Source organism: Paroedura picta, chromosome 3 (assembly GCF_049243985.1).
Source record: "Paroedura picta isolate Pp20150507F chromosome 3, Ppicta_v3.0, whole genome shotgun sequence".
Classification (NCBI taxonomy): Eukaryota; Metazoa; Chordata; class Lepidosauria; order Squamata; family Gekkonidae; genus Paroedura; species Paroedura picta.
Genome location: NC_135371.1, coordinates 61,363,828 through 61,385,338, shown reverse-complemented (window position 1 = coordinate 61,385,338; position 21,511 = coordinate 61,363,828). Strand labels below are relative to the sequence as shown.

Here is a 21,511-nt window from a genome sequence, read left to right as displayed (position 1 = left end):
TTTTTGGCAGCATACATTGACTCTGTGCCCGGTTGCCACCTGCGGAGTGAATAATTGGTGATTTTAGCCACTGCCATTCCACCCCAAATGCGGACTCCGTTCATAATAGTCCCACATGGTGAAATTCAGCAAGAACAGTTTTGTCAAATGGCATGTTGTCATTTCTCAAGCTGAGATCACTCTTCTTACTCCAACTCACCTTTATTTGATGGTGATCAAGAGACTTGCATTGTTCCAGTGCTAGTTATCTCCCAGAGAGAGCCGAAAGTATGTTGTTGTTAGGTGCGAAGTCGTGTCCGACCCATCGTGACCCCATGGACAATGATCCTCCAGGCCTTCCTGTCCTCTACCATTCCTCAAAGTCCATTTAATTTGCACCTACTGCTTCAGTGACTCCATCCAGCCACCTCATTCTCTGCCGTCCCGTTCTTCTTTTGCCCTCGATCGCTCCCAGCATTAGGCTCTTCTCCAGGGAGTCCTTCCTTCTCATGAGGTGGCCAAAGTATTTGAGTTTCATCTTCAGGATCTGGCCTTCTAAGGAGCAGTCAGGGCTGATCTCCTCTAGGACTGACCGGTGTGTTCGCCTTGCAATCCAAGGGTCTTGGCCAGCACCAGAGTTCAAAAGCCTCAATTCTTTGACGCTCGGCCTTCCTTATGGTCCACCTTTCGCAGCCATACATTGCAACTGGGAATACCATAGCCTTGACTAAATGCACTTTTGTTAGTAGGGTAATGTCTCTGCTTTTTAGGATGCTGTCTAGATTTCCCATAGCTTTCCTCCCCAGGAGCAAGCGTCTTTTAATTTCTTTGCTGCAGTCCCCATCTGCAGTGATCTTGGAGCCCAGGAAAATGAAATCTGTCACTCTCCATTTCTTCCCCATCTATTTGCCAGGAATTGAGAGGGCCGGATGCCATGATCTCTGTTTTCTTGATGTTGAGTTTCAAGCCAACGTTTGCACTCTTCTCCTTCACAGGCTCTTTAGTTCCTCTTCACTTTCTGCCATTAGAGTGGTATCATCTGCATATCTGAGGTTGTTGATATTTCTCCCTGCAATGTTGATCCCAATTTGTGACTCCTCTAATCCCGTCTTTCTCATGATGTGCTCCACATACAAGTTAAAGAGGCAAGGCGACAGTATACAGCCTTGCCAAACTCCTTTCTCAATTTTGAACCAATCAGTGATTCCATGTTCAGTTCTCACTGTTGCTTCTTGACCTGCATTTAAGTTTCTCAAGAGACAAATAAGATGCTCTGGTATTCCTATCTCTTTAAGAACTTGCCACAATTTGTTGTGCTCCACACAATCAAAGGCTTTAGCATAATCAATGAAGCAGAAGTAGATGTTCTTCTGGAGCTCCCTAGCTTTCTCCATGATACAATGTATGTTGGCAATTTGATCTCTAGTTCCTCTGCCTCTTCGAAATTCTGCCTGTACTTCTGGAAGTTCTCGGTCCACATATTGCTGGAGTCTAGCTTGTAGGATTTTGAGCATAACTTTGCTAGCATGAGAAATTAGTGCAATGGTGCGGTAGTTTGAACATTCTTTGGCATTGCCCTTCTTTGGGATTGGAATGTAAACTGACCTTTTCCAATCCTGTGGCCATTGTTGAGTTTTCCAAATTTGCTGGCATATTGAGTGTAGCACTTTTACCTCATCGTCTTTTAAAATTTTGAATAGTTCAACTGGAATGCTGTCACCACCACTAGCTTTATTGTTGCTCAGACTTCCTAAGCCCCATTTGACTTCACATTCCAGGATGTCTGGCTCCAGGTTAGTAACTACCCCACTGTGATTATCAAGGATGTTAAGCTTGCTCTTGTATAGTTTTTCTGTATAATTTTGCCACCTTTTAAAAATCTCTTCTTCTTCTGTGAGGTCCCTACCATTTTGGTCCCTTATCATATCCATCTTTGCATGAAACATTCTCTTCATATCTCCAGTTTTCTTGAAAATATCTCTGGTCCTCCCCATTCTATTGTTTTCTACTATTTGTTTGCACTGTTCATTTAAGAAGGCATTCTTATCTCTTCTAGCTTTTCTTTGGAATTCTGCATTCAGTTGGTTTTTGAACTTGTCCATTGGATTTTCATGGCAATGATACTTGAGTGGTTTGCCATTTCCTTCTCCAGTGGATCACCTTTTGTCAGAGCTCTCAGCTATCACCTGTCCGTCTTGGGTAGCCCTACATGGCATAGCTCATAGCTTCACTGAGCTATGCAAGCCCCCTTGCCACAGCACTATACTCTATGACTAAGGAACTGCTACCATTTCTGGGGTGAGTTAAACCAGGGGCTGATGCTTGGGAGTTGTTTTGAACAGTACTCTCTCTCCAAGTATTCTCATTACATGCAGTAACTACCAAAGTCCTATTTCCTTGGGGAACTGAAGCTCTCTGGTTTATACTTAACATGCTGATTGCCAGAATTACAGGATGGCTGTGCCGGGAGGAGGGTAGAGAATTAGATTCTATCTCTAATTAGATGTTTGCTCTTCATTTGAATTTCAGATGCCAGCTTTAATTTTAGAAAATTTCCCAGGAAGCAAAGTGACTTTCTCTAGCAAAAGTGCACCTGGCTCCTTCAGGCTTTCTCTGATGGGCTGTCACAAAATGCACAGAGGGGGCTGGCCACTGACTCTTCTTTTCTAGGCCCAGTGGGCAGATCCATTGCCTGTCAGTTCTCTGAAGGTATTTGTTCAAATAAAAGTTCTCCCAAGATGATAAAGAGCTGTTAGAGGTAGGTGGCAAAGCCACACAGGCTTGTGGCTGCAATAGGTATTTTCGACCTCACTTTGCGTCACTTAACACATGTTACATATTACATGAAAAGAGCTATTGTTACATTTTAGTCCATCTGCTACCTGATTCTCTCCTGCTCCCTTTAATCCTGACAATAACCATATTGGGCAAGGTTAGTGATTGTTAAAAAAGATTCTACTGAAATGGATGTATTACATTTTCTCCCTCACCCATCCTCCAAGGAATTCTCCCTTCGGTCTCTCCCTACCCTGCCCTTATCTAGCCTCAGCCTTTTTCTTCCTTGCTGGGAGGCAGTCTCTAGGCTGCCCCATGCCACTCACCCAGGCTACTCTTGCAGTGGTTACCTTGTCTTGGTGCAGAGGTCCCTGATGGGCAGGGGCTCAGAACTGACTTTGGACACCTGCCTTCATTTTATCCTAACTCCGTGAGTTAGATTTGGCCATGACAGAGTGACTGACCCAAGGTCATTCAGTGAGCTTCTTGGTTGAGTGGGGATTTGAACCTGGATCTCATCAATGCTACTCCAACATAGGGTTGGGCGCTTCGATGTCTGAAGTGGCCATTCACTCCCGACACAGCCAGCACCACACTGCATGGGGGAGGGGGAGGGGGAGGGGAGGTGCAGTGCTGGCTGCACTGGGAATGAATGGACGCCAAAGTGCCCAACCCTAATAACCACTATGTTGCAGGCAATACTGCCATATATCATAATCATATGTTCTGACAGCCAACTGTGACTCCATCTACGAATACTTAAATCTCTGGATTGTGGGCATGTAGAGAGAAGGGACACTTTTACTGCAAACTTTCCCCTCCCACAGGCTTGCAGGAAATTTGTGAAAGTTCAAAAAAAAGGGGGGGGGAAATTAAGTTGCCCCCAAATAGTGGAAATTTGTCTGCTGTTGCATAGATAATGTTCCTCCACTGGCCTGACAATACCCATCTACTGAAAGATGCTGGTGGAAAGAAAGATACTGTTTGAGTGCAGGTGCTTGGAGACAAGCAGGGAATGAGGAGGGGAAGCCAGGAGCTCCACTCGACCATCATCATTCCCCTCAAACAGTGAAGAGGAAGACAAATGGTTTGCCTGAAAGGTCAGACAAAGGGATCCTCCCCCCTTTCACAGAGCACTGTGCTGGAGGGGGGAAGGACCCCTTGTGATAGTAGAGGAAATGGCACTACAGGTGGTTGGCTGGTCAGCAAACAGCCAGGCAAGGCAGTGGGATACGCAGGCAAGAGGGTCAACACAGCCCAGGAACAAAGTGACAGAAACAGTGATGGATGAAGACATAAAAAGGGAGGGAAAGTGTTCAGGGGACAGGACAAGCAAAAGGCTTGTCAATGGTGTTATCAGTGTAGCTATCATTACAAGAGACCCAATAGTGTAGCAAGATGGTTATTTGTCTTTAAAACGTTAAGAAAAAATGTCTTTAAAAGCCCAATTAAAGAAGAGTTAGTCTTTATATGCTGCTATTCTCTACCAGAAGGAGACTCAAAGCAGCTTATGATTGCCCTCTCTATCCTCTCCCCACAACAGACACCCTGTGAGGTAGGCAAGGCTGAGAGAGCCCTAAAAGTTTCATGAAATAAGCAAACATACAGAAATGTATGCCTGTTTTGACTTCCTCTTCCAAACCTAACGACTGATAAGAGAAATTTGTTTCCCAGTTCTATTCTCTGAACTGCCCCCTGATAATTCTTTTTGTAAAGAAGAGTTTTGAGATTTCCTACAATTAACTGTTATACATTCACCATCTTATGGCAAAGCCTGGACATAAGATGCAGTATGGTATAATGTTCACAGTCCTGAATTAGGACTGGAGAAGCCCCGGGTTCAAATCCCTGCTGTTCCGTGAAGCTAACTGGGTGCATTTATGCTAGTCACACTTACTCAGCCTAATCTACCTCAAAGGGTTGTTCTGGAAATATTAGTGGGGAGGGGAGCATATAACCCCCTGGAAGCTCCTAAAAGAAATGGTGAGATATCATCACAAATTTTGCACTTAATAAAATTTTTGTTCCATACTGGCAAAACATTTTATTATACAGGTGCACAGACAGATGAATAACTTACACTCCAGTGTAAGTTAGGTTTGCAAAGCTGTAATTAAAGCTATGTTAGGTTCAGTGCTTAGGAGTGTGAACTTCTAACAAGTGTGGCAAGGAAAACAGCCATACTAACTTGTAGGAATTAACATGTAACCATTAACACAGATCACAAGCAGTGGGCAGTTGGAAGATACTTACATATTTTGTGTCAGCCTTGGAGTCGTAGTATTCAATATCATTCTCCTGCCGGACAAAGGGGGAAAGTATTATAAATAAACAGACCTCAACTGCACATCTATTCTTCTAACCTTTGGTTACCCTGTCTTCTTTGGCTTAATTCAGCTGTTGGATGTGCAGCGACAGAGCAACCTCATACAGGCACCATCAAAGACCAAATCACAGGTCACAAAGTCTTTGTGTGCCCCATGTGTCCACTCTGGTTCAGCCAGCTGATGTGCTCTGAGAACTGCCTGCTTAGATCTTAATTCCCCATCACCTGGGAATTAAGTCTAGAGAATGAAACTGCCTGAGCACTTCTGTCCAAGGTGGACACATGCGGTACAAAAGGAATTTATATTTAGTATTTAGATTTCCATACACAGTAGTGCAAATGACAAACTGGGAATAAAGTTGGTGATATGGCATAAATTATTAAATCCATTTATATTCTGCCCTTCCATCAAAAAATGGATCCTTCAGTGGATTGCAAGAAGTTAAAAATTATGTAAGGAACAGAATTACAATAAGAAACAAAAGTCATCATCTAAGCAACCCATAGTAGAACTTCTACCAAACACCATTAAAACTACTCTATTAAGAACACAAAGCCAAGTCATAGCAAAGATTCAATAACACACACACCCAAGTACCTCATAAAAATGACTCTCCTTATCATATTCCAGCTGCTTCCTCCCCATCTAAATTACAAACCTATGCTTGTTATCCTGGGGGGAAAGCAACTGGCAAGGCAAAGATTACATTCTCTCTTTTTACTTCTATGGCACTGCCTAGTAAACTAGAAGCAATGGCCCGGTTTGGGACCGTTTATGCACTGGAAGTTTCATGCCGGGCTGCAGGCTGGAATTTTAGTTGTGGCAGGTTGCCCCACCTCTTACTACACTCACATGGGGGAGCCTTTGGCCTGGTGCACCTCATCCGCCCTTGATTTGTGCTCCTGTACAGGAGCTGGGGCAGTGAAGTTCCCAGTGCGTAAACGGTCTGGAAGATACAATTGGAACATGTGCCTTTCATAAGTGAATATTTGCACATATCCTGTGTTTTATCATCACTAGAAAGTTACAAGAAATACAGTAATGGATGCAGAAATAAAAGAGCTAATTTTCCCAATCTCTGCTATTTCATGGACAATCATATTGAAGACTCCTAACACTTCCCTCTTGACTTTGAAATCTCTGAATCTAGGAATGAGAAATATATACTCATGACTTCAGGGAAATCTAAGCTAATGTGGCAAAGATCTGAGATGCTAATAAACACTCTTCTGCTACTCAGAGCCACTAAACAGTTAATGAAACATTAAGGAGTAATTTCATCATTCCCATGAAGAACTGCATGTCAGTAATCTGTGGCATTTAGAAAATATTTACACAGAGAGGTTTGCTGTAATTCCTGAGCTAGGATATGCAGCAGCTGATAAAATCCACGAAGGGACAGGCGATTCAGAGAGCAGTAATACTGTCAAGATAGAAGTTTACATTCTATCTAAAGGAGTAATTAAATGGCACCTGAAGTCTCTCTTCTGCATGCAGGATTGGAAGCAGGAAGGCAGGAGTGAGGGCAGCACATTCTCCTCTTGTGGCACACCCATCTCGACTGTGGCTGCCTCTCACTAGCACAAAAAACATCTTGCTCAGGCCCTGTAATCCTGAAACAAACAGGATCACTGCTCTCAATGTGGGCTTAGACACACACCTTAATGTCGCAAGGGTGTGTGTGTGTATCAGTGTGTGTATCAGGTTTTTTTGGAGCATTACTACTAGTCCGGATTCTTTGGATTCCTGCTATTGCCTGCCTGGAATTCTTGCTATTGCCTGCTATTGCCTGCCTGCTATTGCCTTTTTGGTCCGTCTCTGCTAGACATCTTCAGAGCTGGTTCTCACGGTGGACCTTAAAATACTACTTCCAGTTCTTTGTATTTGGCTGGGGGGTTTTAGTTGAGAAGGAGTGAGAGCCTTTCTTCTTTCTGTTTCTATAAAAACAGTTTTCATTTATCTTATTCTGAACTGTTCTTTTCCCCAAAGATTTAAAAGGTTTGTAAAGCTGACCTCTCTTATCTTGGTTTGTTTTAGAATTTTTAAATGCTTTATATTTTTCTTTCTAAAAGGCTTTAAATTTTTTAAAAAAGAATTTGTACTCGAGGGAGGGGGTACAAGTTGTTCCTTAAAAAAACCCTTTGTGTTCTGTTTTTGATTTTACCCTTTTTCTTCTATAAATGTTTTAACAATATTTCTGTGTTGTGGTTCTTGAGGTGTGGTTTTGTAGAGTTTTTGAAAGTTCCTGTTGACTATTTTGAAACTTTTGAAAGTTCCTGAAGAAAGTACCTGATACTGTAGGTTCTGAAGCAAATCTCTGGTTAGTTTAAAAAAAAAACTTGTTTTTTTTATACACAATATAATACAACACATGACAGAACGCACAACTTTACAGTCTAATCTGTATCAGAGAAGTAACCATGTTTAACCCTCACAGCACTCAGCTTAATCATCTCAGTTGAAGAAGAAGAAGAGTTGGTTCTTATATGCCGCTTTTCCCTACCCGAAGGAGGCTCAAAGCAGCTTACAGTCACCTTCCCTTTCCTCTCCCCACAACAGACACTCTGTGGGGTGGGTGAGGCTGAGATCACTGCCTGGTCAGAACAGTATCAGTGCCGTGGCGAGCCCAAGGTCACCCAGCTGGTTGCATGTGGGGGAGCGCAGAATTGAACCTGGCAGGCCAGATTAGAAGTCCGCACTCCTAACCACTACACCAAACCGGCTCTCTTGATTGAGAGAGCAATTTTAAGCAGGTCTACTCATAATCCTACCTAGGTTTGTTCAATTGGACTAACTCTCAGTAAAGTGTTCTTAGGGCTGTGAGTTAATTGTAGATAAGGGTTTAGGTACTTTAAAAAGCACAAAGAAAATTTCATTTTAGGATTCAATATTCTCCAAAATATTGAATCAGGTAATTAAAAAAGTAATTGGAATATAAGATTTACTTTAAAAATTAGGCTCACCTGGCCTTCAAAACTGAAAGACTAGGGATTTAGAAAGACTACGGGCCATTCCGCACCCAATTTAAAAAGTGAGAGTTTTAACGTTTGCAAACGCCATATTTTTGGCGTTTTGCATGACGTCATAAACATCCAGCATTACAGCCGCAAACCAGAAGCTTCATCCTCCATTTTAAAGCGCTTGCAGGGGAATCCACAAAACTGCCATGTAGTGCTAGCAGGATGAGAGCAGCCAGCAAGACACTTGCACAAGACACGTACGTTACTCGAAGTGGCCAAAGTAGTGAGATCTCCAATTCTCTCTCTTAACCTGGAACGGGGCTTTCTTTTTTTTAAAAAAAACTGCCTGGAGCAACACACAATCACCCAGGCAGAGCACATATTTTCCCCACCAGTTTACCCATAAAGCATGCCTCTTCCCCCCATACACACACACAAAAATCACCCCCCCATTTTTTTTTTAAAGCTTCAAGGCTCCGGATTGCAACAGGGATTGCAGTGAAAGGAGCCCTATGCATCCATGAATAAATGGATATGTGTTTAAATGAATAAGTCTCATTAAAAAAATTAGCAAGTCACGGTCCCTTTAAAAGAGCTAGAAAGGTTATTGGCCATCTGTCTTGATTAACAGGCGGAAGAGTGGAGCGTGTCTAGCGTGTTCGTCTCTTCCACCATTTCAAGCAGGTGTGCAAAATGACATAAAGCGCTAGGAATTCCAGGAGGCGCATTTTTTTTTAGCGTTATGCCATTGTGCTGGAATAAGGCTTTTTTTCTTTGCGGAATGGCTCTAGGGACTAACTTAATCTTTGGAAAAAAATTAGGCCTTGCTAGTAGGCCTGGAAGAAGAGTAGAGAGAGGTTTCTAAAAGGAATTCCATCCTTGCATCTCAAGTCATATTTACAAAAAAGAAAAGGGCACCTTTTGGGCTACAAACAACTTCATCCTGTTGAACCAGAATTCAACTGAAGCAAGCCTAGATATAGTTTTGTAAAAAGTTAAGTCATGTGGATTTGAAAAAAAGGTAATTGCAGGTTAGTGCTGTGGGGGGCAGGCAGACAGGAAAAAAATCCAAAGGTGAGTGAATCAGGTTCAAGAGTGGGTTAGTCAGTGCTCAGAGTGCAGTGTAGCCTAGTGCAGCAGCTAAGTTACCTTGGTGAAGTAGTTCAGTGGAACGGAAAGAGCAAAATTAGGGGAGTTCAACTGGGCACTGGGGAAAAGGCATGCAGAAGAACAGTATGATGGACATAAGGGAGAGGACTGCGGCTTTCCCCCACTTATGTGAAAGCCCACCCAACAGCACTCTTCCACCACTCCGCCTCTGGAACGGGCAGTGCAATGAAGAGGCCTCACAAGGTTCTTTTCATTGTGGATAGCAATCAAGGGCCAATAAATGGACAAAAGCGGGCAGGGCGAAGGATCACTGAGCTCATAGCTGAGATGACTGTTGTAAATAGGTGGACCTTTTCTATTGCTGAGGATGCCTGGTTCTACAGGCTGCTAAAAATGCCTATCCCTGGGACAAGATATATCACACTGAGCAGGAAGAGATCACCTCTCTATCTATATCCTCTGAAGAACACTTTGTTTTTTGAATATCAACCAGTTGGTGGTCCCTGGCCCCAAGGAGGTATGTCTGACCTCAACCAGAGCCAGGACATTTTTCGGCCTGGCTCCTACCTGGTAGCTGCTGTGGAGAACCATCACTTTTCATTTTAATATGCTTGTCATCTATTGTTAAACTAACTTTAAACTTAAATTTGATTTGTTTTAAGCATTGTATTTATACACACCACTTTGTACATCGCCCTGATCCAGCTTGCTTGGAGGGTGGTTTAGACATCTAAGAAATAAATTATAAATAAACCAGGAACCAAGTGAAGTTACAACCAACCTTTGCTTGGGGAAGAGGTGTGCACTTCACACCCATCCTTTGGATTGCCCCCTAGGTACACTATGTTTACCTCTAGCTGACTGCACACTGATGGCAACCTGAAGATGTTCCGGGTGTGGGCTGGACAACAAACATTAGGTATGGCAAGAGGGGCTGCTGGGCTGTCAACTACCAGCACACTGAGGTACTGGAGGAGAGAACAGGAGCACCAGTGATGGGAGGCAGCTGGGGCTTCTGAAGCTCTTCCTGTGAGTCAGTGATGATATAAGACTGGGTGCCCCAGACTCTGCTTTGCTTTCTATTTTTATTTATTACATTTATATACCACCCTCCCCAGAGGATCAGTTCTATGGCCTTCCTGGAGGAAAGGATGCCTGCCTGGCTATTGGCTTGCCAGTTTGTCCTGGGCTGAATTCTCTGATTTGACATTGTTTTTGTTATGTCATATTGGGCCAAGGCTCTGTTGGGACTCTCTTGTTTGCTGTTAGTTCTGTTTGCATTTGCAGGCTGTTTATCAGTGGTTCTTCTCGTATATCTGGCTATTGGCTTCTTTGTCCTGGAAAAATCGCGGATTTATTCCCTATGACCTATTATGCACGGGAGCAGCTGTGCTGGGCCACTGCCGGTTCCTAGTAGTGGGGCAGCATGCCCTGACCATGGAACTTATTGAATGATTTGAATAACTGACCACAACCTTAGCTTCTATATACATAAATCTTAGGCTGCAAACTCTCCAGCACAGAATTCTCTGCTCTGTCAGTATTAGCAGCTCTTTCATGCTGAGGAGCTTGCACAAAGAGTCAAGAAAGACTAACTCCTCTTTGGAGTTATCATGGAGACAAAACCAGCTCAACTAAAGTAATTTCCTATTCTGTAGACTGCTAAAATTCAAGCTGACAAAATTCTTCGGCTTAAGGAGATCTGTGCCAATTACTTAGGCAGAGAGCAAGAAAATCATCAATGGAGGGATGTTTTCTAGCTGGATATAAAGGACCAGGCAGAAGCTTATCTTTAACATTTGGCATAAAACTTACCCTCTTCAGCAGAGATTAGCATGATTCCAGAGTCATGAACTTCTCAGACTACTTTGAAATGTAATCACCAACTGAGTCTGTGCCTAGTTAACGTTTGGGAGAAGATTACTGGTATTTAGTTCAAAATAACTCCTCAAAGGTAAGTAAAGGCAAGGAAAGTGGATTTATGGGGGGAGCGTGATTTTGCATGCATGGGAGTGAGATTAAATTAATGACTGGAGAATTTATAAAGGTGAAATGGAAAGACTGGGGAAAGGGGGACTTAGATGGTCGCAGGGAATGAACTGCATTTTACTCACACTTCCCCATCTCTCCAAAGAACAATGCAGGTGGTATCAACCAACTGATAATCCTTATTCCTGATGATAAACTCCTGTAGTTGCTTGGAAATGAACTCAGGTACAGCCAGTGAAGTGACTACAGAATGGGAGTAATATGCATGTTCTCTCTAGTCTAGCTCTCAATAATCACCAAGCAGTGATTTTCTGCATCAGCTAGAGCAGGAGTAGTCAAACTGCAGCCCTCCAGATTTCCATGGACTATAATTCCCATGAGCGAATGCTGGCAGGGGCCCATGGGAATTGTAGTCCATGGACATCTGGAGGGCCGCAGTTTGACTACCGTTGAGCTAGATTCTCCAAACTGACGTTGAGGGCAGACTAAGAACTGAAGAAACTTGGTAACTCAAACAGAATCAGGGAGTGTGCTTAGTTTTATTGTATGGATAATTTAAATTTGAGGACAATAAAATCAGAGTCCAGTAGCACCTTTAAGACCAACAAAGATTTATTTGAGGAGACAGGGAAGGTATATGGGGAAGAATTATACAATTATATATGCTGTTCTTTGTCCCTAATCCCTTATTTAGCATTTAAATCTGAACAAGGCTTTGCTGAGAACAGAGCAAATACATAGCTTGAAGCATTATCAACAGAGTCTAAAAAAAGGGGAGGAGAAGGTAGACTGTGGTGGACCATTGGTCAGTTTCCAGCTGCTATTTACAGCCTGCTGGTTGATGGAACTGTTGTAAAGAATGCTAAACAAGACAAACCTTGACCTGATCAATAAGGCACTTAAGTGCTTCAGCAAGAGTAATACACTTAAGGTCACTTAACAGATTACTTATTCCTTAATTGTTAAGAGCTCCTGAGCATGGGCTCTTGCTCTGGCAATGTAAAACCCATTAGTAAATCCTGGGAATTATTGTTAAAAAACAAAATCCTAGACTACACTGGAGTGAAGTTATTCCACTCCTAAACTAAACTGTACAATTCTGTTGAAACTTCTCCATGTTAAGTTGTGTACCGAGTATTCCAAAACCTAGCATATAATACTAAAAATAAGTATAAGAAACTGAAAGATATTGCATCCAAATTAATGGGAGCTTGCTGGTACTGTAATTTGTAAAGGAAATTCCAACTGTGATGCCCAGGGTTTTTTTAAAATTAGACTTTTCAATATTAAGAACATTATACAAAATTTTAAGTGGGTTTTTTTTTTTTTTTGCATTCCATTTCCTGGACATGGAGTATTTAAACAGATTTAAAACCTGCTGCTTTCCAATTTGTTGCTTCTTCCAAAACTGCAGAACCTCTCCATTCATGCTGCACGTCAAGGACCCCTTTTCAGATTATGCAAACACTTTTTTCTGGCTTAATCTTCAACTGGACTTTAATATCTATTGGTTGTAAGGTATATGATAATCTCTTATTGACTGCCTCTGTATCTTTGTGATATGTTAATCCCTCAGCCATGGAAAGTTGTGCAATGTAGTCATGCTGGGAGATCATGGTAGAGTCTGCACGTTTGCTTTTATTGAAATCCCCAGTCAATTCAGCCCCTGCCGTCTACACGGAATGCAATTTCTGTCTTGATTTTGGGCGATTTAAATTTTCCCTCTGCAACAAACATAATCGATCTGGAATGATCCTACCATTTCCACGTGATATCCTGGAGTACTTTTAACCCCCGATATTTGAAAAATCGCATGACTAAAGGTGCAGCTCCCTGCTTTTCCCCGAACTAACTTGCTGCCAAGCCTCCAACATTGTACAAATCGGTCAGGGCATCAGTTCAAATGCTTTTGGTTGCAAAAATTTCCTCCCAAGTTTTATTTTTTCCCTCTGTTTCTCTGTGGAACCAGTGCTTCAGCAGCGATTTGCCTTGTTCTCGAGAGGCTGCTGGCTGGCTGGCTGCTCGGATCCCTCCCCCCCACCCACGGGCTCCTTAAAGGAAGAGCCTCGTGCTGCTTCTCCACGACCCATTATGCACGGGGGTTTTAGCGCACATTTGGGGTGGAATGGCGGCGACTAAAATCACGGATAACGCACGGAGCCGGCTGCAACCGGCTGCAGCTTCGGTGCATGCCGCCGAAAAAGCCGCATCAGTGAAACGCGGAAGAAAGCGCAGCTTCCGGGTGAGCGGGGCGCAACCAGAAGCGGCGCCCGGATCGGCGCGTGCATAATCGGTTACTCTGGGTTTTGCCGCCGTCGCGCCCCGCCCCGTGCATAACCGGTATGCGTCGCGTCTTCCCCCTCCGCGTTTTCCACGTGACCCGAAATCGCCGTTTTGGCGGCCGTGCATAATGGGCCCACCAACAGTCAAAAGAGGAGAAATTCCTCTGCCCTCCTCCCTCTCAGCTCCCCGAATCATGTGCAGAGAACTTTCTGTTTCAAGTCGGGCAAAAGTAATGAGGAAAACCCGAGTTCAAATTTATCTGAATTCAACAGGAATAAACAAAGTAAGTGCAGATTCAGTCCAGGTCTAAGGAGGTTGGGGGTGGGGAACCTAAAAACTGCTTACAGGTTTTGAGTTCTTTCTTACTGCAAAATCAGTTGCCTTCCCATCAGCCTCTGTGCCCATACTGAACACACAGTATTGTGCATATGTTTTTATACATGCATATTCTGAAAGCCATATTCAAATTTTCATAAACGTTTGCAGCCAGGACAAAGCAAATACTTTCATTAATGGCTTTTCCTTGAACACTTGACATAATTTCTACTTCAGAGTTTCACAATCCCACAGTGAACTCTAGCCTTGCTCCATATGTTGGTATTCTTACCATATTTGGAAAATATGATTCAAGTTATTCATATTATGGGATTACTAACAGAAAATTCCATTGTACAAAAAATACAGTGGGTTCTGGGATGCCCCCCCCCCTTGCAGCTCCACCAAATCCTGGAGAGGCCATGGCTGGGCTGCTCAGGCTGGGGGTGAGCTCTGGCAGGGCCCCCCAGCCTCCTCCCTCCCCCGGCAGCTCCATGGAGCCTGGCAAGGTCACAGCAGGGCTGCTCAGGGTAGGGGCCACCTTACCTGACTGCCCCCACTTCATGCAGCTGGAGGTCGGAGGGGGAGGCAGTCGGGGATGGGGCATCCCCTGCCTGATTGGGTGAGTGAGTGATTTCCTCCCATATTTTATGGTCCCTCTTCTATCAGTAAGCTTCTTATAAGACCTTGTAGCCATGGCATGAATGTTCTCTCTGCCATAAGGGAGCCACGCTCTCTGCTGTGATAAGGCATTCCATGTCATCTTCAGTAAAACCCGGTGAAAGCTACCCTGGTCGTTGCTAAATGGAAATAAAAGAATATCTTTTTTTTCTATTTAAAGGAAGCACGTGGAATCTTCGGGTGCCTCAAATTTAGCTTCTCTGCTGTGCATTATCAGTTTGCCTGTGTGGGACTCACCTGTCATGATGATGAAGCAGAATGGGAAACTGCAACTTTGCGGCTAAGTGGGGGCATCTGCTTCTAATTACACAAGTGTATGCAGGAGTTCCACAATGAGTGGCCAAGGATGTCAGTGAGGCACAGGGGAGTCATTTCAGACATTAGCTAGTAAAAAAGAAAACACACACCTTTCTGGTCATAAATTATTCTCTCCCCTCCCCCAACACTGCTCATATAACGTATGGACAGAAGCCCAGCCGATCCACAGGCCTGGAAGCCATGCGATCACATGACTACATTAGAACTGGGACTGCAATGCCTGGGAAGAACAGTATCTCATTCTGTGCCACCTACATAGTGCCATCTATAGCTAAACTGGATACCCAGAACCAATGAGAGATATTACTTTGAAACAGAGAAGAAGTTAAAAAGCCACTCTGCAAAGCACCAGGTTACTTTATAGTGCTACCGTTGCCCCTTCTAATCCTGTCCATAGGCCAGTGAAAGAAGGTAATGGTTTCTCCACACAAGGGAGACTTCCCCACCTCCAAAGACTGCATGGACAGTGAACAAGCTTAGGAAGCACAGAATGTTACAGGTGGCTGAATGCCAGTTCTAAGTCTGGGGGTGAAGGGAGCGGGGAGAGAGATACTGGCCATCTCAGGCCACTCAGCTTAAAATAGTATGAAGATATATGGTACCCAACCCAATTTCCAGATTTCCCCACAGCATAGGAGGAGGGTAATAATATCACAATACTTGTGGGGGGTCTGAGGATAGAAGGAAGAGCATCTTCCTGCTCATCTAGCACCAAACCTCATCAATTAGGGCCATGGTACTATAGTGCTAAACTGCTGAGGTTCAGGGTAAGTGATGATTTAGTCCTATAAATGGTCTTGTGGGGTTTTTTCTTTGCTATATAGGGGGATAGATCTCAATTTATTAAGGGTGTGCATGCAATTGATTCCTGTGGTGGCTGCATTCAAGTGCCAACTCCATCCACTAGTCTAATAGTCTTTGTGTAGCCACCTTGGTGTAGCGGTTAATAGTGGCGGTTGTTAATCTGGAGAAAGGGGTTTGATTCCCCACTCCTCCTCCACATGCAGCCAGCTGGGTGACCTTGGGACAGTCAGTTCTTGCAGAGTTATCTGTTGTGGGGAGAGGAAAGGTAGGCTACTGTAAGCCGCTTCGAGATTCCTTTGGGAAGCAAAAATCAGGGTACAAAACCCCAACTCTTCTTAAACTTTCTCAGACCTAGAACATATTTGTAGCTGCCATCTGCAATCTACTTTAATTTTTCATGTACCTGAATACATGCCCCATATTTCCTTTTTGTTACTCTCTCTTTATTTATTTGTTGTTATGTGCGAAGTCGTGTCCGACCCATCGCGACCCCATGGACAATGATCCTCCAGGCCTTCCTGTCCTCTACCATTCCCTGGAGTCCTTTTAAGTTTGCACCTACTGCTTCAGTGACTCCATCCATCCACCTCATTCTCTGTCGTCCCCTTCTTCTTTTGCCCTCGATCACTCCCAGCATTAGGCTCTTCTCCAGGGAGTCCTTCCTTCTCATGAGGTGGCCAAAGTATTTGAGTTTCATCTTCAGGATCTGGCCTTCTAAAGAGCAGTCAGGGCTGATCTCCTCTAGGACTGACCGGTTTGTTCGCCTTGCAGTCCAAGGGACTCGCAAGAGTCTTCTCCAGCACCAGAGTTCAAAAGCCTCAATTCTTTGACGCTCGGCCTTCCTTATGGTCCAACTTTCGCAGCCATACATTGCAACTGGGAATACCATAGCCTTGACTAAACGCACTTTTGTTGGTAGGGTGATGTCTCTGCTTTTTAGGATGCTGTCTAGATTTGCCATAGCTTTCCTCCCTAGGAGCAAGCGTCTTTTAATTTCTTTGCTGCAGTCCCCATCTGCAGTGATCTTGGAGCCGAGGAAAATAAAATCTGTCACTATCTCCATTTCTTCCCCATCTATTTGCCAGGAATTGAGAGGGCCGGCTGCCATGATCTTTGTTTTCTTGATGTTGAGTTTCAAGCCAACTTTTGCACTCTCCTCCTTCACCCGCATCAACAGGCTCTTTAGTTCCTCTTCACTTTCAGCCATTAGAGTGGTATCATCTGCATATCTGAGGTTGTTGATATTTCTCCCTGCAATCTTGATCCCAATTTGTGACTCCTCTAATCCCGCCTTTCTCATGATGTGCTCCGCATACAAGTTAAATAGGCAAGGCGACAGTATACAGCCTTGCCGAACTCCTTTCTCAATTTTGAACCAATCCGTGATTCCATGTTCAGTTCTCACTGTTGCTTCTTGACCTGCATATAAATTTCTCAAGAGACAAATAAGATGCTCTGGTATTCCCATCTCTTTAAGAACTTGCCACAATTTGTTGTGCTCCACACAATCAAAGGCTTTAGCATAGTCAATGAAGCAGAAGTAGATGTTCTTCTGGAACTCCCTAGCTTTTTCCATGATCCAGCGTATGTTGGCAATTTGATCTCTAGTTCCTCTACCTCTTCGAAATCCTGCCTGTACTTCTGGAAGTTCTCGGTCCACATATTGCTGGAGCCTAGCTTGTAGGATTTTGAGCATAACTTTGCTAGCATGAGAAATGAGTGCAATGGTGCGGTAGTTTGAACATTCTTTGGCATTGCCCTTCTTTGGGATTGGAATGTAAACTGACCTTTTCCAATCCTGTGGCCATTGCTGAGTTTTCCAAATTTATTTATATGATACTAGTAATCAAGCCCGCTGTAATCAAAATACAGCGGGAGCTAGGCAAGGGAGCCTCCGGCAGTCACGCGCAGCGCGGCTGCTGGGGGCTACCCGGCTGTCGGCCTGACGTGTCAGAGGCACTTCACGCCTCCCGACGCATCAGGCTGCTGGCAAGGGAGCAACTGCGAGCCACGCCAGGACGGGAATCGGTGAGGCCAATCGGCAGGCGCTTTGCACCTGCCGATTGGCCCCGCCGATGGTCTGTCCAGAGGAAGGGGCCAATCGGCACCCTTCCTCATACCGGACAGAGCCCACCCTAACTCCTCCCCCTAAGCCCTTACGGCTTTATTTAGTCCGCGGCGCCTCTGGCGCCGCGGGCTGTGTTAAGATTATGTTTACATTTATAACCTGCCCCTCTTGAGCCTATCATCTCGCGGCAGTGTACAGTAAAACAATATAACCATAAAACAAATAAGTATTTAAAACATCTGAAAGCTAGCAGCACAACAACAAGCAGAGTCATAACCCAGTTTCTCCAGGTAGAGGGGATATAGGAGGTGAGCCCAAGGTAGTCTGTCAGTAGGGGAGGTCCATGTGCTGCTTTAGTTCTTCCTGTTTTCTGGGAGTTCATTCCATGATACAGAGGCCAGGGCTGAAAAGGCCCTGGCTAAGGCCAGCTGCACTTCTTGGCAGATGGAGACAGTTGGTTAGCTGTAGGTGACCTTAGCATCCTCCAGGGCAGTGGTCCCCAACCTGCGGGCCGCGGCCCGGTGCCGGGCCGCGAAGGCCATGGCGCCGGGCCGTGGCTCCCTCTCCCCGCGCCCCCCCGCAGTAAAAAACTTCCCAGGTCGCAAGCTTGCGGCCCGGGAAGCTTCTTACTGCGGGAGGGCGGGGAGAGGGAATTGGGGCCGGGCCGCGCCCGTGTGGGCACGGCCCGATGTGCGGGCGCGGCTTGCGGGAGCGCGGCCCGATGCGCGGGCGTGTCCCGATGCGTGGGCGTGGGCCGCGCTGGCCGCGGGCCGCGCCCCAATGCCCTGCCGGTCCCCAACCTCAGAAAGGTTGGGGATCACTGCTCCAGGGGACATATTCAGACAGGCAGTCCCATAGATATTCAGGTCCCTGACCTCATATGGCTTTAAATACCAAAACCTTAAACCATACCTGGAACTCCACTGGGAGCCAATGCAGTTGCTTGGTCTTATATGTCCTCCATGATGTCCTGGAAAGGACACATGCAGCAGTGTTTTGGACCAGTTGTAATTTCCAGATTAGAGTCAAGGGTAGGCCCATTTACAGTGAGTTACAGTAATCTAGTGTAGAAGTGACCATTGCATGGGTCACTGTGGCCAGATGCTCTGCTGCTAGGTAGGCTAGTAGCTTTGCTTGGCAAAAGTGAAAAAATGCCTGCTTCACTGCTTTCATGATTTGAGCCTCCATATTTGGTGAAGTCAACCCTGAAGGGTTGTTATTATATTGTTAAGTAGCTAAGCTGCACTACTGGGATTGCAGGGACTTCAAGCCATGTGGAGTGGAAATTTCCAAGCACATGTGGCTGGAAGATCCCCTTCTGTAAGATGGGTTGCCACCCACTTCCTTCAGGAAGAGAAGGATATTGGTTAGCGAGCCGGAAGGACACCCCACCATTAAATCCAGCACTCTCCATCTCCTGATGTGTGGGCATGTAGTCCTGCTTGCAGCCCACTTATGTGGACTTGCAATGTATTTCTTTGTAACTATTTTCTAAGCTTTTGTGCACTTCTTCAGTAAGGAGACTGAAGCAGATGAATATGCTATATATTCATGTATAATTTTTCCAGTAAAGGTTAATCCTTTTAAACCTCAAAGTGCTGTGAGTTTGGATCTGTGCCTAATCCACAAAAATGTATCCAATAACTGCAAACATTCTGTTGCTCTGCAGCTCTATTTTTATGGAGGGACTTAGAGCCAAGTCTAGTCCAAAACTCCCAGCACATATGGATAAGGCTACAGTTAAAATGCAAACTATAAATCAGAATGCAAATAAAGTAAGCTTTCTTTGTGGATAATAAGGGGGCGAACTATACATTATATGATGGACCTGTGATCAAATTTCTAAATATATATTTAAAACTAGGCAGAAAACCCATTGCCACCAGGAATGCAATGGGCACTAGGACCCAGGAGACATCAGGAGGTGCAGATCTCTCTCAGAGTCTCGTTCTCTCCCTCTCCATGGCTGGTTTGTAGGAGGGAAGCAGAGCTGGTGTGCAGTTTGAGGCAGCTCTCTCTCTCTGTCTCTCTCCCTCCATCGCAGCAGGGGCAGCTCTCTTGTGTCTTTCTCTCCATTGCAGCAGGAGTCATAGCAGGTAATTAGGGCTCATGCTTAGGAGGCAACCAAAGCTGGTCAGCAGCTTGGGGCAGCTCTCTCTGTGTCTCCCTCTGCCTCCCTCACAGCAGGAGTGATAGGTGGGAATGTGGGCTTGTGTTCAGTCTGGCAGGGTTCTGTGTGTCTTTCTCTGTCTCTGGCTGCACCCTGATTGGCCCTATTCCAACTTGGACAGCTGGACACGTTCCACCCCCCAGGCTGTTTCACAAATATATAGAGGAACCATGGATAAGGATAGGCCAGCGACCACAAGGGGATCATAATATGTATGTGAGGTGAGGGGAATTTTTAACCTTTTCCTTCTCTGCCACTTTCCCAATAGACATTGCACCACTGCAAACACCTCTGAGCTCTTTTAGGAAAGTACAATAATGGTGCCTATCTTTTTACTCTACTGAATAGAACAGTAGCTCAGTGGGGCAATTTCTATTGGAAAATGGCTAACTCACTCCATGGCCATAACTTCAATCAATATTTATTTATTACTTATTTATTACTTATTTTATTTTATTTATTGTATTTATATACCACGCTCCCATGAGGTTTGCCTATGGCCATTATATAAATTTTAAAAAATGATCTAGAGGACCAGTCACAATCTCCCATGTAATATTTAGTTTGGTCTTTACCCCAATCTGATTCTGAACAAATGATTCGCTGCATGGTATTAGTCATCTAAAAGTACACCTCTTGCAGCAGCTGAGTCCTTCACAGTAACCGGATTCCAGGGTACTGTTGTTTTCTTATTTTTAGTGGTCCATCAACAAGTTCCTCAAATGGCGTTACTACAATGGGAATTATCATCTGTGGGCCATGAAGAACACGTAACAGGTTCCCTCTGGCACTTCACACAGTCTGAAAGATGCACATTAGCGTGATAATAAACAACTAGGAGGGAAGGGGAACAAATGGTCTGCTACTGAATATCTGAATTTCTGCTATTAAAAAGACTAGTCATTAAGAGAAGTGTACTTATTAATTATCTGTGATTTGTTTTGAAATGCTGAAGGGCTTACAAAAATGAGGAAAGTAAAAATAATTTTTTCTTCTCTTGCTGATTCCCATTCTATGCCTCCCTCAGTCCCATACACTGTTTTGCCCCTTTTCCAAAAGATGCCGATTCCCCAGGTTCTCGGCCATCTGCACTTCATAATTAAAGGAACCCCCAGGAGACCCGTAACACAAATGAGCTAATTTCATGTTTAATGATCTTTAATCAGAAGTGAGTGTGACTAACAACAGTTATCCAGAAGGTGCTTTGTTGTTCATTCTATCTTCCGTCGTTCCCTCAAAACCCCCTAAATTCTATTTTGACATGTACCAAACAGCCCATCTCCAGCAGAGACAGAATAATGGCAGTAGCAATGCAGCTACAAAAGGAAAAACAGACAAGAGCAAGGCTGAACAGGCAGAAATAATTCAACAGATTCTCTGAAAATCTACCTGTGTACTTGATTCAATGTGCTTTCAGGTCATAGAATTATTTTTTTATAGCAGGCCTCCTCAAACCTAAAAAATGTAACACTGTCCTTTACCCAGAGTTTTATAGGAAGGAACTACTGAGGCTATTGAACAGAAATGAATTTTACCTTCTTACATTTTCTTACATTTATTCCACCATTCCTCTAAGAACAGTGTGGCATAAATAATGGTCTTTTCCTCATTTTTATCCTCATAACAATACTTTGCGGTAGGTTAGGTTGAGGAGGAGTGACTGGATAAAGATTAAACAATGAACTTCATGTCCGAGCAGACAGGTATGCAAAGTCCCACTTCACACTCTAAA

The 21,511-nt window shown here is 44.3% G+C and overlaps 1 protein-coding gene and 1 long non-coding RNA gene across 5 annotated transcripts in view; one reads left to right on the top strand and one right to left on the bottom strand.

Moving 5' to 3' along the window:
• The window catches only part of CACNA2D2 (calcium voltage-gated channel auxiliary subunit alpha2delta 2), an 861,961-nt gene that overhangs the window by 284,479 nt on the left and 555,971 nt on the right, over nt 1-21,511 (bottom strand). For 2 of the 4 annotated variants that reach the window (XM_077325943.1, XM_077325944.1), the window contains exon 5: nt 5,008-5,052. The exons of 1 other annotated variant lie outside the window; for it this stretch is intronic. In XM_077325943.1, the coding sequence (XP_077182058.1) occupies nt 5,008-5,052 (45 nt within the window). Of the gene's footprint in view, nt 1-5,007; nt 5,053-6,554; nt 6,690-21,511 lie in introns of those variants that run through there. One more of the 4 variants, XM_077325947.1, reaches the window with a different exon arrangement.
• The window catches only part of LOC143831129 (uncharacterized), a 30,984-nt gene continuing 20,458 nt past the window's right edge, over nt 10,986-21,511 (top strand). Inside the window, exon 1 of the long non-coding RNA XR_013228738.1 lies at nt 10,986-11,105. This is a non-coding gene — a long non-coding RNA (uncharacterized LOC143831129). The remainder of the gene's footprint in view (nt 11,106-21,511) is intronic.